At 26.1% G+C, this 21,516-nt stretch overlaps 2 protein-coding genes across 2 annotated transcripts; one reads left to right on the top strand and one right to left on the bottom strand.

The window, feature by feature from the left end:
* Positions 1-1,544: 1,544 nt before the first annotated feature.
* On the bottom strand, positions 1,545-3,423 carry PG985_009863 (uncharacterized protein; the record flags this gene model as incomplete). The annotated part of the gene is made up of 2 exons (XM_066829631.1): positions 1,545-3,301; positions 3,354-3,423. 2 exons carry the CDS (start codon positions 3,421-3,423, stop codon positions 1,545-1,547), a joined length of 1,827 nt encoding a protein of 608 aa, XP_066682021.1.
* Positions 3,424-4,193: 770 nt separating this feature from the next.
* Positions 4,194-7,713, top strand: PG985_009862 (uncharacterized protein; the record flags this gene model as incomplete). The annotated part of the gene is made up of 3 exons (XM_066829630.1): positions 4,194-5,048; positions 5,102-5,302; positions 5,353-7,713. 3 exons carry the CDS (start codon positions 4,194-4,196, stop codon positions 7,711-7,713), a joined length of 3,417 nt encoding a protein of 1,138 aa, XP_066682020.1.
* Positions 7,714-21,516: the final 13,803 nt, after the last annotated feature.

Raw genomic sequence — 21,516 nt, 5'->3', positions numbered from 1 at the left:
ACTGTTGGTGATGAGGGAAACGGAAAGTAGATAGATGGAGGAGAGAATGATACTTTATATACACGCAACTCGTTCAAGAGTGTGCATCGCGAGATGTACGTCAGGACCCAGCTTCAACGCTTGACCTACAACACGGAGCCAACACTCGCACAACCAGACAGAGCACGCCATACCAGCCTGCCAGCATGCACGCCTTGTCAGTATTGCCCTACTCTATCCGATGCTGCCGGGGAACTGACGCGTCCCTCGGGGTTCGTCTGCAGCCTTGCCAGGCTGAGGTGGCGACGCATACATGCGACGTTCCCTGCCCTCGACCTTGCGTCACCGTCGCGCCGCTTGTGTTTTGACTACACATCGTGGGAGTGTCCATGCAACAGATGCGAGCCCAAACGGTGAGGTTGTACGTAGTCTGATGAAGATAGGGTTGAGATTGGCGAAAGGTGGAGAGGAGCAATCTATGTCCAGTCCCCGTGCATGTGTCAAAAAGATTGATCGTAGGGCTAGCCAAGGTCCGCCCGCCCCATGTTGACCCTGTCCATCACTCCGCCCCCGCGCGCCGCATTCCGCATGCTGCCCGCAGTAGACACACGTGGGCCATGGGATTTGATGGCTGGATAAGATGGAAACAATGGCAATCTACTGCCAATTCTACCTAGTGTTCATCAGTCGATACCCTCGTTGTTTTACGGCAGGGCCTAGTGCTGGACTAGTAGGGGGCTAGGGGGCTACAGTAGGGCAAAGAGCCGCTGTCACGTAGCCGCACGATGCCCAATGCGGTCAAGGTCACCCCCTAAGCCAGAGCTACGGGACTCCGTATTTACATTGCCAGATTTGGCCTTGTCGATGCTCTTCCCTCCGCATAATCCACTTGGAGAGGCTCATCGATTCGTTAACCTCTGACGTGGCCGACACCGCCCCAGGCGTCCCCGAGACGTCAATTCGGGTGAACGGGAACTACTCGGCTCATTGATATCAAAGTATCATATCTAGTTGCTCGAGCCTGATTACCGATATCGGCAGGCGATAGGGCGAGGCACTGCCTCTCATCGAGTAAGCACCTTGGAGTGGCTAGTATCCGGCGCGTCCGAATATATTGAGACCATCCAGTACACACAGGCACATGGCGAGGCACTGATGGCATGGGAATGCAATTTCCCATTATCCCGTGACCGTCATCCGCGCAACTGCCCCAATTTCACCGCCGTACTTGGGAACATCAACTTGGCGTGACATGCATTACGACGACAATGCCATGTAAATTACGTACGGTGAAGCAGACTTGCCAGTCCAGTCCGGAACAGTATCTCCTCAAGCTAGGTATCTGACGTTCAATATACGAGACCAGCAATACCCTCCCACAACATGGTAACATGTGGAGAATAGCAACGAAACATCATTGTTGGCACCAAGCCCTTCGTCCGTGGGCCACATGGAAGACTCGGTCAGTCTCGTGAGAAGTGTGCACGGTATTTCCAGCACATGGGGACCACGATATCTAGGTGTGTATGATGCCGTAGATCAATCGATACCAGGCTATATCCTCGTCAAATTTTCAAGTGTTGTAGCTTCTGCACGACAAGGTCGTGAAACTGCGTCTGGATCTGGGCATCGACGAATGCGTTCGACGCCCCCGCATCGACGACGGCGTTGACAACCGACCCCGACAGACAGGCTCTGACAATGTCTGCGACCGTATCCCCCAAGCAGGACTCGACCACCTCGCCGTAGACGCCATTCATCAGGACATCTTTCGTCCTCGAGGCCACTCCGGGCTTGATAATGTGGTCCCCGTCGTACCCCAGGATACTGTAGACCGGCTTCCAATACGCTATCTCCAGAAAGACCACCCCCAACGCGTACATGTCGTGGTGTTTCTTGTAGCCGAGCCCGTGTCCGTCCTCTCTCGGTCCACCTTGAACCGCAGGGTGACGGTACAGGTCCTCAGCCGCCATGGCAGGGGGCGCCTCGGAAAGGTAAGGTGCTCCGCCGGGGCGAGAGTACTCGAAGCCCGACAGGAAGGGCCGCCCGAGGTCCAGCCGGTCGTCTTCGTCGTGGAAAAAGAGGATGTTTTGGCTGCGCAGCCCCTTGTGGAGCCAGTCCACCGCGTGGAGCTTCTCGACGCTCTCGGCCAGGACGCGCAGAAGGCGGATGCGCGCCGTGAGGCTCGGGGCCCGCGTCGTGGTTGACAGCAGCTCCGCCAAGGAGACGGGCACGCTCGACGGGGAGCTCGGCGGTCGCTCGAAGACGAAGCCGTACTGTACCTCGGACGGCCCGCTCGACGAGCCGCTCGGGCGCTCGACGTAGCCGAGGCACCGGAGGGTCTGAAACACGGCGACGTACTGCTCCTCGCGCAGGAGCCGGACCAGCGCCTCGAAGCGTCTGAGGATCAGCGACGCCTCGCTTTGGACGGTTCGGGTGCTCGTCCACTCGAGCCAGACTTTACTCCACGGCTCGATAGGAGACACCTTGTACCACGCTGGCGCTCTCTGCATGTCGTGGTACGTCTCTGGTTCAATCATCCGAAGGTGGCTCAGCGGTAGCTTCAGGGGCTTCTCTGAGAGACTGGAGGCCCGTAGACTGAGTTCGGAGCGCAGTCGTGGGGTCAGCGAATCTGCCTCGATTGCTGTTCTCATGGCCTTGAAGCGCGCGAGGTCAGCGAATCGAGCATCGTCTTGTTTGAATCCAGCTATAGTAGATTCAGTAGATGCTTTGACCAACTCGCACAGAATATCTATCCGGTTGTTCAGCTGGATAATCTGATAGTTGGTGCGCATTTGCTGATCGTTCAGTGTTTCAAGTTGTTGGTTGCTCAGAAGTTGGTGCAGAGAGTCGTTGAGCAGTTTCAGTTTATCGAGCAACTCCTCGACGCTCTTCTTGTCGGATATGGCCCATCTTAGTCTGGCGGGATACTTGGCGGTTGCGCGTACATGCCGCAATGCTTTCTGTAGCAAGGGGTTCGATTGAGGAAACTGGGTCTGGTGGCCTTCCGCTGCGAATTCAAAATATTTCTCGCCGGCCGTTAAATCCTTATCAGTCTCTGCCTTTTCCTCCACCAAGGGCTGTACCAGCGGTCGGAGTCGACTGTCTAACCTCCCAAAGCGAAGTAGCAATCGGTGCTGTTGGTCGAGGATCTCCAAGATGGTTGATTTTCCCTGAGGACTGAAGACTAATGTCTCATCGTCTTCACTGAGCCCAACAATATCTGCCCAGTCGAGAAGTTTGTACTGCTCCGCCTTGAATCGAATGTGAAGGTACTGGTAACTTTTCTGTAGGCCTTTAGCCTCTGCGAACAGCTGGTACCCTAAAACAACTATCAGTAAATTGCCATCCGGTGTCTGTGGATGTATGAGAACCTTTTACGCAGCCCGAGAAAACCTGGAACAAGAGAGACACTGCTCCCAGCCCAACCCCTGCTGCTTCCATAGTTCAAACGGATGCTTTCTCTGCACTTGCGACGTCTTGGATCGTTACGAGGGGTCAAAGTATACTGGGAGCACATGAAACGGGGGCTGCGTTCTATGGTTACACTAATTAATAAGGTTAAGAGCCACTGCTGAAATGCAAAAATCGTTTGATATTTTATCAGACTTCCCCGCGGACCAATGCTTCAAGTTAACCTGGGGCCGGCAACCTGGGCTGAGTCCAAGGCAGATTGTCAATCCCGATCGGCGCTCAACTCGGCGACGCTTCGGCCTGACGCTCCACGGATGACACCAGTCATCTGTGGCTTGTTACGTTGCTTTTACTTCAGTCATTGTCACGTAACGGGGCAATGTTTTGGGGCTGTTCATGTGGCGGCTTACGCCAAGAAAACATCTGCTTCTTGCGGTGGTGGCCATTCACGCTTGGCTTACGTAGCAGGGATGGTAGTGTATCACACAGCCCCTCGTCCTGCCAGGTATCAGGTAATTACACATCTCTGATCGCCTCGGTCAGAGAAGTAATGAACAGCCAATGTCGGGGAGCCCCGCCATCGTTTGGTGATTACACAGCCCTCCATGGCCCGAGGCGATGTCGATTGATTCGGTCGCTCACATGACCAGCACCCAATGTACTTGCTGAATGGCAGTGATATCTCCTACTTAACTGAGTGTGATGCCCGTGTAACTGCTGTATCGTCTGTGGATGCTGATATGAGTTTTACGATGTAAGAAGATTAGAGGACACCACTAATCCACTACTCTCTTCTCAATATGGCTGAATACAAAAGCCCCTATTACTACACACTGAGGGGAGACGAGGCTGACCAGTATGTCGACTGTCAAGACACAAGACCACCTCGACAGGCACATCAGCAAGTAGCTCCATCCCCTTTGCAGGAGAGTCTTTTCCGCAAGGCCCTGGAAGGATTTCTCCCGAAACAGAAGAGCCGGCTAGCACATAAGACGATAATCCGCGATGCCGTCATCCCCAAGATATCTCAGATCCTTGTGGAGTTTGGGAAGCGGGAATGGAGCTTGCAGCCCCGAACGTTTGCCATACTATGGATCCTGGGCATCCCTGAAACCCTGGATGTGTTTGTCGCCCAGGATCGAACGGACCATTACCTCCCATACAACCAAGCGAATCTGCCCGACGTCATCAAGGGCTCGTGTCTTCGTGACCAGTTCCTCCAGCTGCAAGACATGGTCCGATGCCGACAGGAAGACATTGCCGAGCTTGAGATGGGTGGCAAGCACCTCAGTCTGCCTGGAAACGCAGACGCCTACTTTCTCTCGGTCATGACGTTGGGGCAGGGCCGCTTTGCCAGGGTAGACAAGGTCAGGAGTCTGCAGACGGCGGAGCTCTACGCCAGAAAACGAATACTCCGGGGCGAGTCTGCGCTTCAGGACCAGGTCAACTTGGCGGCTTTTGAGAAGGAATTAAAGTCCTTGAAGAAACTGTCGCATCACCACGTGGTTAAGCTGGTCGGATCTTACACTGATTCCACGAGCTTGGGACTCATCATGAGTCCTATCGCTGACATGGACTTGCAAGCCTATCTCGACAGTCGGGAGGTGGATCCCGAGCATCGTAAGAGGATGTTGAGGAGTTTCTTCGGATCATTGGTACGTGCCCTTGCTCAGCTCATTCCCTGCCACCACTAATTTTGGGGGCGTAGGCGACGGCGTTGGCGTATATCCATAGCAAGAACATTCGGCACAAAGACATCAAACCAAACAACGTCCTAGTGAAGGGAGATAGGGTCCTCCTGTCTGACTTTGGCACGTCAAGGATCTGCCTCGAAGGCCACTCGACTACGCGCGGTGGTTCCCCTGAAGGAACCCCACGTTACTGGGCCCCTGAAGTGGGTGATGGTGCAGTAAGTTCCATTGCAAGAAACGCAGTCTCTGCAGTGCTAACACGGCTTAGGATCGCAATACGGCAAGCGATATCTGGTCGCTCGGCTGCGTTTTCCTGGAGATGGCTACGACGCTGTTTGGATATTCGCATAGCGACATGCTCAAGTTTTACTCGGAACATGGGACGGAGAACTGCTCTCGTTTCAGTCTGAACAAAGTTGGGACCGAAGCCTGGATCAAGCACCTGAGCACCGATGTGCACAATCCGGACAATGCGGTGCTGCAGTGGGCCGCCAGTATGCTACAGTTCGATCCTCAGGAAAGACCCACGGCTGCTCAGCTCCGTGGGCGCATCCTGGACGTGCGGTCCGGTTTTGATTACATCTGTCAATGCTGCTCGACAAAAGCTGGATCCGAGACAGGCATCTGCCATCCTCCTTCCCCTTTGCTTGAATCGACGGTGCCTCCTTCCAAGCTGATAGACCAGAAGGCGGGTGACGATATCCTGTCTTCACGACCGCCAACTCCACCTCCCGAGTACGTAGAGAAGTCGGTGGAGGTCCCTTTGGAGCTTAGCCCGAGTATACCAAGGTCCCCAAAGCCCACCAAGCGGAAGGTGCACTTCGAAGACGACAATCAAGAACCACAGTCAGAACAACATCATGGACCTAGCCGGTTTACCGGCCTCTCCCAAGATCGCAGGCCAAAACCGACTCTCCCGTCAGATGACACGTTCACCGAAACGGAACAAACAGACTTCGTGGCACCCGACGCACTTCACGCCCCAAGCTTTGATAGCTACGAGGCACCCCTTCCCAAAGCCACGCTGGTGCCGTCGTACATACTTGCTGGGAGCAACCGACTGCTGGAGCGAGAGGTGCGGAACGGCCGTGGCAGCGACGAGTCGTGTAACATCTTCGTCTACGGACGGCTCATGTTCCCCTCGGTTCTGCACGCCATCGCCTCACAATCCATCGACGGGGTCTACGCACCCGACCTCCAGCGACGTATCTATCCCGTGTCGGCAGACTGGAACAAAGCCAACTTTTCGATACAGAGGGCCAGCGAGATTATGACTCCAGCCATGCTGAAGTCGTACGATCGTTGGCAACCTTCAGGGCTGGACTGCGCTGCCATCCAAAGCTCGGCTGTTAGCGAGAAGATACTGGAAAGGCGCAAAGAGCGGAGGCAAAGGACGATTAGCCCTCCAGGTCATGTTTCTGGCCACCTCATTGTTGGTCTCGGGATGGAAGCTGTGAGATACCTGGATCTTCTACTAGCTTCTACCGAGAAAAACCTGGGTAGCACCAAGCCGGTGAAGAAGGAGGATGGTACAGACGACTTCAAAGAGGGCGTCACCGAAAAGGCGTCACCATTGGTGCGGAAACGAGTGACGGTCCAGGTGAAGTTGCTTTCGGGTGAGACGGTGGAGAGCGAGGCATACACATACGTGTGGTACCAGGACCCCGACCGCCTGGGCCGGCGGTGGAAAGAAGACAGCTTCGTGCGGGGGAGGAGCTTCCAGAACCTCTTCTCGGCCAACCGCAGCTGGTACGACGAAGAGAAGGCGCTGGCGAGCGTGATGCGCATCACGTACGCGCAGCTGGGCGACGCCTTCTGCGAGGCCGTCCTGACGGGCGACAGCGCCAAGCTGGAGCGGCTGCTGCGCGACGGCTGGGATCCCGACGCCCCCTGCAAGGTGTACGGGACCCCGCTGCAGGCCGCAGTGGTAACGGGGCGCGACGACCTGGCGCGACTTCTGCTGGAACAGGGCCGGGCCAACGTCAATGCGCGAGGTGGGCAGTATGGTACCGCACTGATGGCGGCGGCATACGCCTCGCGCAAGGCCGCGACAAGGCTGCTGCTGCAGAGCGGGGCCGACGTCTTCGCGACCGACCCCGTCCATGTTAATGCGTTGTATCAGGCCGTGGGGCACGCCGACTACGCCGTCGCCGAGATGCTGCTCGAGCACGGCGCGTGGCTCGTCGAGGACTGGGCCGAGGTCCGCGACCTGGCGGCCGAGACGGGCGACGACGAGGTGGTCGCCCTGCTGCGCCAGTACGACATCCGTCACATGTACCGCCAGCAGCAACACCATCGGAAGGGGCTCGAGGTCGGGGCCGTTGCGGGGCGGCGGTCGCCCAAGCAGGGATCGTCGAGACCGGGCGAGGGCGAGGATAGCGACGAGGGCCGGGGGGCATGTTCCAAGACGGTCGTGCTGACCGCCGTCATCAAGAAGATGGCCGCGGTGCAGTCCGTGGACGGGAAGTGGAGAGGAAGGAAAGGGGTGGCAGTGACGCTGGCGGCTTTGAACGCGGGAGCGCCTCCATCTATCCTGGGGTACCTGCGTCTGGCTGTCAACCCGGTCAAGATGTTGATCGACGAGCTGAGCCGGGCGGATTCTCGGGAGGGAAAGCAGCGGTATTTTTGACGTCGTTCTTAAGACCGCTCGTGAGACTAGTAGGTAGATTTTATACTACACCTGTTCAATGAAGAGGTTGGGGTTGATGGCGAACGAAGCATGGTCTAATTGACACTGGCTTCGGGAGAGTGCATCTCAGGCTGGGTTTCAATCCTCAGCACAGAGGGCTCAGCCGGTGGATTAAGTCGGCTTTCCCTGTCAATCAGCCCATCAGGTGTCCGTGGAAGCTGGGCGTGTTACAAGACCAGCTGGTTCTGAGCTTCAAGGGCTCTAGGGGCTCTAAGAGCCTGATCTCTAGGGACCCTAGGGCCTGAACTCTAGAGACCTTAGGGGCTCTGGCCCTGCGGACTAAAGGCTGTAGGTTCCGGAACGTTAAGGTCGACATAAAGGGTACCGTTGTACCCTATTAATTATTACCGTTTAGAACATTAAATTTTATTATATAATATATTAAAAATAGAAAATAGAAAATAAATATATCAATTTTAAAAAATAAATTAAAAGAATAAAATATATAATATTTATATTAATATATATAAATATTTAAAATAATATTAAATATTAAATGTTAAATATTTTTTATTATAATATTTATTTATAATTTTTTTATATAATATAAACTTAAAGTAAAATTTATATTTATATTTAATAAATTTTAAATTTATTAAAGATTATTTATAATAAATAATAAAATTTTTATAATTTAAATATATAAATATTTAAAAAATAATTTATAATTATTATTTATTAATATTAATTTTAAAAAATAAATTATATTATATTTTTATATAAAATATATTTAAAAGCTGTATAATTTTATAAACATTAATTTTATTATATATATTTTAAAATATATTTTTTATTATTATATATTTTAAATATAATATAATATATATATATATATATATATATATATAGAATTATAAATTATAATAATTTATGATTAAATATAATTTTAATACTTTTTTATTATTTTAGTTAATAATATATACTATATAAAAAGAATTATAAATTATAATTTTAAAAAATTTATTTTTTATATAAAAATATTATATATTTATATAAAAATGTTTTTTATTTTATTTTTATATATTTTAATTATATTTTTTTTATTTAAAATAAATATTAAAAGATTATAAAGAATTATTTTTTAAATTTAAATTATTAAATATATAATATTATTTCTTTACACTTCATTTTTATATTTTTTATTACTTTAATTTTATTTTAATTTAAATTTTTTAATTTATTAAAAATATTATATAATTTGAAAAAAAATATATTACTTTATAATTTAAAAAGAAATTAAATATAAACTTGATATAAAAAATTAAATTATTTATATTAAAATTTTATTAAATATTTATATTATTAAATATATATTTTTAAGAAAAAAATAAAAAATTAAAAAATTAAAAAATTATATTAATTATATAAATTTGAAATAAAATAAAATTTAAATTAATTAAATTTATAAATTTATTATATAATTATAATATTATATTATTAATTTTTTAAAAAATATTTATTAAATAAATATTTTTAAATTTTATTTTTAAAATAATTTATAATATATTAAATAAAATTATAATCTTTTTATTATATATAATAAATTAAATTTAAAAATAAATTCTATAATAAAAGTTTAAATATAAATTTTTTTAATAATAATAAATTATTATTTTTTAAATTCGTTTTAATTATTTAAATATTTTAATTTAAAAGATTTATTTTATAAGATTTTTAATTATAAAAATAAATATTTAATTATTAGTTATAATTAAATTAATATTTTTATTAGATTATAATTTATATTAAAGTAATATTTAAATTTAAATTAATTTAAAATATATTAATATTTAAATTAATTTTATAATTAACTTTTCAAATTTTATAAAAGATTTATATAAAAGAACTATTTTAAAAAAAATATTATTATATATATAATTTAAATTAATATAAATTTTATAATAATAATATATATATAATGTTAAAATTTAAAATAAAATTAAATATCTTTATTAATTTATTTTTATTTAAATTTAAATTAATACTAAACTTTAAATTAAAATTAAAATTAAAATTATTATAAAATTAAATTAAAAATGTTTTATTTCTATAATGTTTAATATAAATATATTAAAATATTTTTCTTTTTAAAAATATAAATTTAATATTTATATTAAAAATAATTTATAATATTTATATTTATTTTATAATAAATTAAAATGAATAAAAATATAGATTAATTAATTTTATAATTATTAAATTAATAAATTAAAAAATATAAAAAAGGAATACTTTAATAAAATATTAATTTAATTAAATTAATTATTTAAATTTTATTATTTATTTTATAATATTTTTAATAAATATTTTTATTTTAATTATAATTTATATTATATATTTTATAATTATAATTTTAATTATAATTATTTTTTATTTTATTAAAATTTTAATTATTTTTATTTTATTAATTAATTATAATCTTAATTATTATATTAGTTTTTTATTTTTTATTTTATATTTTATAATTTATTTTTAAAAGTTTATTATTAAAAATTATAAATTTAAATTTAAATTTAATAAATTTAATTTATTTATATAAAATAATAAAAAGGTAAAATTAAAAATTAAAGTTATAAAATATTTAATTTTATATTAAATAAAGTTAATTAATTTTTAAATTATGAATTATTTTATTTTTAATTATTAAAAAGTTTTAAATAAAATGAATTTTAATTATTATATTAATTAATATTAATATAATTATATATTTATAATTAATTAAAATTTATTTATATTAAATAAAAAAATAATTATTAATACTTTATTTTTTAAATTTTTTAATAAAATTCAATAATTATTTATTATTATTATAACTTTTATTTATATTTTAAAATTAATAAATTTCTATTATAATTTTTTAATTTTTATATTAGAATATTTAATTATTTTATTTTATAATTTATCATTTATAGTTTTTTAATATTATATAATTAATTAATTTAAAGATTTAAATTTAATTATTTTTTATTTATTATTTTGTTTTTATTATTAATATACTTTATTATATATAAAAATCGAAATTATTTAAATTTAATATATTATTATATATATATTAATTAATTCTTTTATTTAAATTATAAAATTCTTTCATATATATTAAATAACATATTATATATTTAAAAAGTAATAATTATAAAATATTTAAATTTATTATTAATTATTTAAATTTAAAAATAATTAATAATTTCCATTTTATATTAATAAAAATATTAAAGTTTATATTAAAATTATTATTATATTAAACGATTTTTAAATTATATAAATATAAAAAAAAGAAAACCTATTATATTAAATATGTTTTTATTTTAGTATTTATTATTATATTAATAATTTAATTATATAATTTAATAATTTTTAAAACATAATTTATAATATATTTTTATAAAAAAAGTAATTAAAAGGTATTTCCTTATTATTTATATATATATATATATATATATATATATATTAATTTAATAAATATATTTTTAATTATTAATTTAATTTTATTTATATTATAGTTTTTCAAAATTATTAATATATATATTTATTTATTTAATATTTTTATAATTATAATATTTTTATTTTTATTCACTTTTCTATTAATTAATTTACTTTAAATTTATTATTAAACGTTTTTATTAAAAATTTCCTATTATTATTTCTTAAATTCTATTTTTTTATTAAATTTTTAATTATAAAAGTTATTATTTATTTTAATAATAAAAAGAATTTTATCAATTAATAAATTATTAATTTATTAATTTAATTTTATATAAATAGAAGAAAAAATTTAATGATTATTTTTTAATTTATATTATATATAATAAAAATATTAAAAAATATTAAAATTAAGTTTAATTTTAATTATTTATCTTTTTTATTATATAATATTTCATTTCGTTTATTAATTATATTTCAGTTTTTATAATTCGTGAATTTGTTTTAAATAAATATATAAAAATATTTTTATTAAATTATTAAATTATAATTAACCTTTAAATTAATTTTAATTAAGGTATATATTATAATTTAAAATAGTTCTATTAATTACCTTTTCTTAAAGTTTATTGTTTAAATTATTTAATAAATCTTTTAATATTTACTTTATATTATTTAAATATAATAATAACGCTTTAATTTATAATATTATTATATTAATTATTTCATTAAATTTTAAAAACTATACTTTTTATTTCTTTTATTATATATTAATAAAATAAATTAATTATTATATTATAAATATAATAAAGTATATTTAATTTTAATTTAATAATTTCTTTTTAATTTTTTATTTTAAATTTATTAAAATTATAGGTTTTTATTTAAAAATTCTTTAATTAGTTTTAATTATTAAGTAATATAGTAAATTAGGTATAAAATTAACGATTATTTTATTGAAAATTTTAAAATATTAATTACATTTCGTTATTTAGAAATTTATATATTTTATTATTAATATTATTTTTTTAAACTTAAAATATTTTAAGTTATTAATAAAATAAATTTATTTGAAAATAATATTAAAGTTTTTCTTTTAAAAACTTTAAATTATTTCTATTAATTATATATATATTTAACTCTTTTTATATTAAATTTAATTTAATCTTTAATTTAATTACTTTTTTTATAATAATAATATTTTATTTCTCGGTTATTATTATATTTAATTATATATAAAATTATTAATTTAAAATTTTATATTATATTATTATTATATAAAAAGTTTTAATTTATTCTTTTTTTTAAAAAAATAAATATATTAATAATTAATATTAAGTTTATTATAATACTTTTTAATATTATTTCTTTTAATAATAATTTATTCTTTATTATTTTATATTAAATATTATATTTTAATATTATATTTATTATATTAATTATTAATAAGTTTTATAAATATTATTTATTATATTTTTTATAATAACTTTTTTATTATATTAAATAATTATTTTTTTAATTCTAAATAATTATTGTTTATTATTAATATCTATTATTTTAAATTTTCTTTTCCTAATATATATTATATATAATTAATATAAATAATAAAAAATAAATAAATAATAATATAAATTAGTAATAGTTCTATATTAAAATAAATGAATATTTTAAATAATAAAATTTGAAAAATTAAACCTTTAATAATAATAAATAATAAATATTTAACCCCTTTTCTATTATAACCTTTAATTATAATTATTTATTATCCTTTATAATATAGGATTTAAAGTAAATTAAGGGTTTATAATAATATTATATTTAATTATTAAAAAAGGAATTATTATATTCGTTTATATTATATAAATTTAAAATTTATTAGAAGTGATTTATATTAAATAATAAAGTTTTTAAAGTTAAAGTATATAAATATTAATTTTATATATATTTTTAAAGAAAACTTTTAAAAATAAATATAAATTCTTATAATAAATATTCCTTAAAATTAAAGTTACTCGATATCATTAAAGCTATTACTAATATAATATTTTAAGAATTAAAATAAAAAATAACTTTATATTTATATTCCTTTTTTATTATTTAATAAAAAATAAAAATAAAGAAAAAAATTAACAGAAATAATAATTAATTTTCTTATAATTTTAATAATAAATATTACATTTCTATAAAATTAAAGAAAGGCTATATAAATATAGAAAAAGATATTATATTAATTTTTAATTATTATTTAAAAATCTATTATAATATAATAATAAAATAAATAATTTTAAATAAAATATTAATAAATAAAAAATAAAATAAAATTAAAAATTGATTTTTTAATAAATATATTATTATTAAATAATTATTAATTAATTCTTATATAATTGATTAATTTATATATTTATTTAATTTAATTTATTACATAAAAAGTAATAGATTTTATATAAATTCTTTTTTTAATATAAATAATAAATTAATATTTTTTATAAAATAATGTTGATATTTATTATTATTATTTAAATTAAGAAAATTCCTTAGTTAAAATTTTATTTAATTAAATAAATTTCTTTTTTAAATATTAAATATAATTAAAAATTTAATAATATTAAATATAATTAAATAATTAATATTATTTTATTTTATAAAAAATGTTTATTTATTTAATTTTCTTTTAATATATATTATATATAGTTAATATAAATAATATAAAATAAATGGATAATAATATAAATTAGTAATAACTTTATATTAAAAAATAATTTATATAAAATTTATTGTTTTTTATATAATAGATTAAATTAAGTAAGTATATAAGTTAATTAATTATATAATAATTAATTAATAATAAATCGATAATAATATATTTATTAAAAAATTATTCGCTAATTTCGGTTTATTTATTTTCCGTTTATTAGTAACGGCTTTTTCTTTTTAATTAATTAAGTTAATTCGCAATTTTATTATATCGGCCTTTATTAAGTTTATTTAAAAATTCCGCGGTTTTCGGAACTTTATTTCTATTATATATATATATAAATACGTTTTTTATTATTTAATAGTTTTAATAACGGTTTTCGCCGTTATATATTTTATATATAATATATAAACCGTATACGTAAAAAATTACGTATTATAATAGTTCGAAAAATATATTATTAAATACAATTTCGAATGTTTTAAAATCGAGTTTATTAAAAGCGATATAATAATTATAAAAATCGGGTTTCTTAAAAAATTAGAATTTAATTATCGGTATAACGGCGCCGGCTTTATTAAAATTAATAAAAGCGCTTTTTATAAATATATATAATATAACGTCGTTATTATTATTAATAATTACTATAATATATATAAATGAATATTAAAATATAAATAATATTATAGGTATATAATAATATAAAAAAGATTAAAGTAAAAAATAATAATATATATATATATATATATAATAAGAAAAAGAAATAAATTATAAGTTTTAAAAAATATATATTATAAAAATTTATATTTACTTTTAAAAGCTTTTTTCAAAAATTTATATAAAATTAATATTTATATATATTAATTTTAAAAACTTTATTATTTAATATAAATAATCCTTAATAGATTTTAAATTTATATAATATTAACGAATTATTCTTTTTTTAATAATTAAATATAATATTATCGTAAATCCCGGGTTTATTTTAAACCCTATACCGTAGGAAATAATAAGTAATTATAATTAAAGATTATAATAAAAAAGAGGTTTAATATTTATTATTTATTATTATTAAAAGTTTAATTTTTTTAATTTTATTATTTAAAATATTTATTTTCTTTATTATAAAGTTATTATTAATTTATATTATTATTTATTTATTTTATATTATTTATATTAATTATATATAATATATATTAAAGAAAAGAATTTAAATAAAAAATAATATTATATTTAATTATTAAGAAAAGAATTATTTATTTATATTATATAAACTTAAGATTTATTAGAGATTATTTATATCGAATAATAAATTTTTTAAAATTAATGTATATAAATATCGATTTTATATAAATTTTTAAAAAAGTTTTTTAAAAATAAATATAAATTTTTATAATAAATATTTTTTAAAATTTATAATTTATCTTTCTTTTTTATTATATATATATATTATTTTAATTATTTGTTTTAATCCTTTATATATTATAAAATATATATAGAATTATTTAAATTTTAATATTTATTTATATATATTATAATAGATATTAATTTTAAAACGTTATAATATATAATTAATAAAATAATTTCCTTAAAATTATTTTATTAATTATATATTATAACGTTTTAAAATTAAAATATTCTATTAAATTTATTAATTTATCAAAATTGAAATACCCCAATATTATTAAAACTATTAATAATATAATACTTTAAAAACCGGAAAAAAAATGATTTTATATTTATATTTTTTTTATTATTTAATAAAAGATAAAGGCGAAGAAGGAAATTAAAAGAAACGATAATCGATTCTTTTACGATTTTAATAATAAATACCGCGTTTTTATAGGGTTAAAAAAAGGTTGTATAAATATAAAAAAGGAAGTTACGTTAATTTTTAATTATTATTCGGAAATTCGTTATTATAAAATAATAAAATAAATATTATTAAAGTATTAATAAGTAGGAAATAAAGCGAAATTAATAAATAGTCCTTTAATAAATAGATTATTATTTATTTATTATTAAGCGGTTATTATATAATTAATTACCTTATATATTTATTTAATTTAGTTTATAATATAAAAGGTAATAAGTTTTATATAAATGTTCTTTAATATAAATAGTAAATTAACGTCTTCTATAGAACGGTTATAAAAAATATTAATTTATTATTTATATTAAAAACAATGTTATATAATAAATTAAATTAAATAAATATATAAATTATTTAATTATATAATAATTAATTAATATTAAATCGATAATAATATATTTATTAAAAATTATTTATTAATTTTAATTTACTTTTTTAAATTCATTTTCTATTTATTAATAATAATCCTTTCTTTTTAATTAATTAAATTAATTTACGGTTTAATTATATTAATTTTTATTAAATTTATTTAAAAGTTCTATAATATTTAAAACTTTATTCCTATTATATATATATATAAATACGTTTTTTATTATTTAATAATTTTAATAATGATTTTTATTATAATATACTTTAAATATAATATATAAGTTATATATATAAAGAATTATATATTATAATAATTTAAGAGGTATATTATTAGATATAGTTTTAAATACTTTAAAATTCAATTTATTAAAGGTAATATAATAATCGTAGAAATCGGGTTTTTTAAGAAATTAAAGTTTAATTATTAATGTAATAACGTTAGCTTTAATAGAATTATTTGAAACACTTTTTATAAATATATATAATATAATGTTATTATTATTATTAATAATTATTATAATATATATAAATAAGTATTAAGATATAAATAATATTATAAATATATAATAATATAAAAAGAGTTAAAGTAAAAGATAGTAATATATATATATATATATATATATATATAATAGGAAGGAGAAATAAATTATAGGTTTTAAAGAGTATATATTATAAGAATTTATATCTGTTTTTAAAAGTTTTTTCTAAAAACTTATAAAGAATCGGTATTTATATACCTTAATTTTTATAAAGCCTAACCTATATAATTATTACTTATAGCTTTATTATAAACCTTATAGTTAATTATAACTAAATAGCCCTTTAAGGCTATATTTAATTAAACTATATTTCTCTCTATTTACTTTCCTAATTAATTAATCTTATAATTTAAAGAATTTTAATATTTAATGTAAATAATTTCCAATAAATTTCAAATCTATATAATATAAATAAATATAATAATTCCTTTTCTAATGATTTAATATAATATTATTATAAACCCCGGGTTTATTTTAAATTTTATATTATAAGCGATAATAAATAATTATAGTTAAGGGTTATAATAAAAAAGGAGTTTAATATTTATTATATATTATTTTTATTTTATTCCTTATTATTTATATTAACTATATATAATATATATTAAGAAAGAAATTTAAATAAATTAATAAATCTTCTTTATAATTATAAAAGGTTTTATTTATTATTATAATTATTTTAATAAATCATTCTTTGAAAGTTTATATTTCTTATATAATTTAAAGTAAACTTTATTACTTATATTAAACTTATAATATTATTTTATAATATTATATTATAATTTTATTATATTAATTATAAAATTTAATATATCTTTTATTTTTTATTAATATATTTTTTATATAAATCTTAAATTTATTTAATCTTTTAAAAGAATTAAAATAAATAAAAAACTTTTATATTAAAATTTTTATTTTATTTTATTAAATATTATATTATAGATTATTAATTATATATTATTTAAATTATATTATAATATAAATAATAATTTAATATAAAAATTATACCTTTTATTACAATTAAATTAAACATTATTTCTACTTTTTAATTTAATTATTTCTTTTATTTATTTATTTAAATATAATAATTTATTAAAGAAATTAACTTTATTTTCTATTTAATTTAAAATCGCTCTTTTAGAATTATTTTAATTAATATATTATAATACTAATATTATTTAATTTATTTATAATTATTATTAAAGTATTATATTTATTTTAATTTAAAATATATTATATAATATTTATAATAACTATTTAAAATAATTAATTATAAAATTTTATATTCTTATTTAAAATAAAAGTATTAATATTATAATTAATTATTATAATTTTATAAACTTTATTTTATTAGGATTAAATTATTATATTAATTTTAATTTAAAATATTTTATATAATATTTATAGTTATTATTTAAATTCAATTAACTATAAAGGTTTATATTATTATTTAAAATAAAATTTTTAATAATATAATTAATTATAATAATTCTATAAACTTTATTTTATTCTATTTATTTTTAATAAATATTAAATAGTTTTAAATATATTATTTAATTTATTTTATTAATTTTAATTTGAAATTATATATTATGTTATATATTTTTTTTAAAACTTTTATTTTCTATAATATTAATATATATAATTATTTATCACTATTTTATTATTTTTAAATATAAGATTTTATTATTAAATAATTTATAATAATAGATAAATTAAATAGGTTTATTTTTATTAATTTTATAATTGAATTTTATAAATTAAAATAAAAAATATTTTATATATAACTTATAATTTATTTATTTATTATTATTTTGAAAAATTAATTACTATATTTTTAATTATATATTTATATTTAAATTATTATTAATTTTAAAATTTAATTATATCCCGATTAAACATTTTATATATTTCTTTAATTATTAGTTACATTAATTTTAAATCGCTTTATAATTTTTTTTTCTATATTTATTAAAACTAATTAATATTTAATACTTTTATACCTTATTTAAAATTTAATATTAAATCAGTATTATACTTTATAATAATTATTATAAATTGATTAAAATATATTTATATATATTATTTTATTTTAAATAGTGTTTTTAATAAAATTTAATTAATTTTAAATATTTTAATAATAAACATATATTTTAATTATTATATTTTTAAAATAAAGGTTTAAATGTAATTAAAAATAAGTAATATTTTATAGTTTTTATTTATAATACTTATAGGGTTTAAATATAGGTGAATAAATAAAAGAAAATAAAAATAAATTAATTTATTTTATAAAATATAAATATAAAATTAATTTATTTAATTAGTTTAATTTATTATATAAAGAAATTCTATACCTTTCTTTAGAAAATAAAAATCGATTATTTTTACGGTTTTTTATACTATCGCTATTATATAATTTATAAGGGGAAAAGAATTAACTATATATACCTTCATTTTAAAACGAAATTAAATTATTTAAATAAAATAATTATTTCTTTTATTTTAATTATTATATGTTTAATTATAAAATTATTATTATTTAACTAATAAAAAAACATTTTTATTTTAAGAAAATTTATAAATATTTTATACACTTCGTTAGGTTTTTTTTAAGCTAATAGGAACTTTATATAAATTCAAAGCTTTTTTAAAATTAATTATTCACTTTTATTTATTTTTATAAAGTTTACTTAATATTAATAAAGGTGTTTCTTTTCTTAATTTATTAAAATCATTTTTTAAATTACTTCTTTATATTATTTATTTACTTTTTAACAGTAATTATTTTTTTATTTAATTTATAATATTAACTTATAAGCTATTTATTATAATTTATTAAATAATATTTATAATTCTTAATCTTTTAATATTTATTTCAATATTAATAATGAGGTTTTATTAAATATTAACCGTTATTATTAAGTTATGTAAACTTATAGTATTAAATTTAAAGGTTATTTAAATTTATTTATTAACAATTAAGGTTAACAATTAATTAAGGTGAATAATAACTAAAATTAAAACTAATTTTAATCAATTGAATTCATTCCATTTTAATTAAATTTATAGTATTAATTAAATTCATTTAACTAATTTATTTAATAATTAAAATTAACTATCTAAATTTAGTTAAATAGTTAATTAATAAAGGATTTAAATGAATTTTAATCGATTAATTAATCGCTTTTTAATCACTTAAAATTATTTTTTAAAATATATTTTAAAAATATATTTAATATAAATGAATTATATTTCTATATAAAGAATAATATTAAAATTTAGTTTCACATTTAATTTAAATATAAAAAAGTTATAAAAATTTAAATATAAAGATAAACTATTTATTAAATAATTTATATTAATATTTTAAATTAATATTATATATTAATATTTTAAGTTAATATTTTAAGTTTTAATTTAATATTTTAATTTCAATTTTATTTAAAGATTAATAATCTTAATACTTTAATATTTAATTTAAATTTAATATTTTAATATTTATTTTAAATCAAATCTTTTTATTTTTTAATTCTCATTTTATTTTAATATTATTATTAGTAATATTCAAATCCTAACTTAAATTTTAATATTTAAAATCTAATCTTAGATTTAATATTTTAATTATAGTTTTATCTTAATAGTAATTTTCTTAATGTTTATATTTTAAATTTAATTTTAATATTTTAGTGTTAATTTTTTCAAATAAACATTTTTAATATTTAAACTTTAATTTGAAATTCAAATTTTAAATTTAGATTTAATATTTCAATTTTAATTTCATTTTCATTTTTAATATTTTTAATATTTATAATTTTAATATAGATTTAATACCTTAATTTCAAGTTTAATTTAGCATTAATATTTTTATTATTTTAATCTTAGTTTTATCTTAATTTTAAAATGTTTAATATGTATATTATAAATTTAAATTTAATATTTTATTTTTAATTTTATTTTATTATTAAGATTTTTAATATTTATATATATTCCAATTTCAGTTTTATTTTAATATTAATTTTTTAAATATTTAGATTTGAAATTTAACTTTAATATCTTAATCTTAGTTTTATTTAAATAGTAATAATTTTAATTTTTATATTTTAAACTTAGATTTAATATTTTAATTTCAGTTTTATTTTAATATTCTAATTTTATATTTATATTTAGTATTTAAGTTTTATATTTAGATCTAACATTTTTAATTCAATCTTATTTTAATATTAATATTTAATTTTAACTTTAGTATGTAAATATTGTTTCTTATAATATATTTTTATTTTTAAATCTAATACTCTTATTCTAAAATTGGTTTTAATTAGGGTTAGTAATTAATCCGTGACTTTTTTCATATTTTTTTAATCTTAAAATTAGTTTATGAATTCTTTAGTCTTAGTCAATTAAAAGATTAAATTAATCCGGATTAGAAAAGTCTAAATTAATTCAAATCAGTCTTAGTCTAATTAAAGACTATATTAAGATTAATTGAAAGAGTTTTTTAATCATTAAATTAGTCTTTCTAACTTTAATATATTTTTAAATTTAAAAATAAATATATATTACATTAAAATATTCATTGTTTTAATAATAAAAAAGGCAATAATCTATTTTCTAAAACATTAAATAATGTTTATTTTATTATTATATCTATTTGCAATAAATATTTTTATATTATTAGTTTTAATTTTAAATATTATAATTTTTAATCTTTTCTTCTAAAAATATACTTTCTAATTAATTAAAAGTTTTAAATTTAAAATCTATATTAAAATATTAATAGATCTAATAATGAAATAAGTGTTAATATAACTTTTAACCTTTTAAATAGAGCTTATTTTTATATTATT

The sequence above is a fragment of the Apiospora marii genome (genome assembly GCF_038362585.1).
Source record: "Apiospora marii strain CBS 49790 chromosome Unknown utg000006l_segment0_segment0, whole genome shotgun sequence".
Classification (NCBI taxonomy): domain Eukaryota; kingdom Fungi; phylum Ascomycota; class Sordariomycetes; order Amphisphaeriales; family Apiosporaceae; genus Apiospora; species Apiospora marii.
This window is presented reverse-complemented; position numbering and strand designations above follow the sequence as displayed.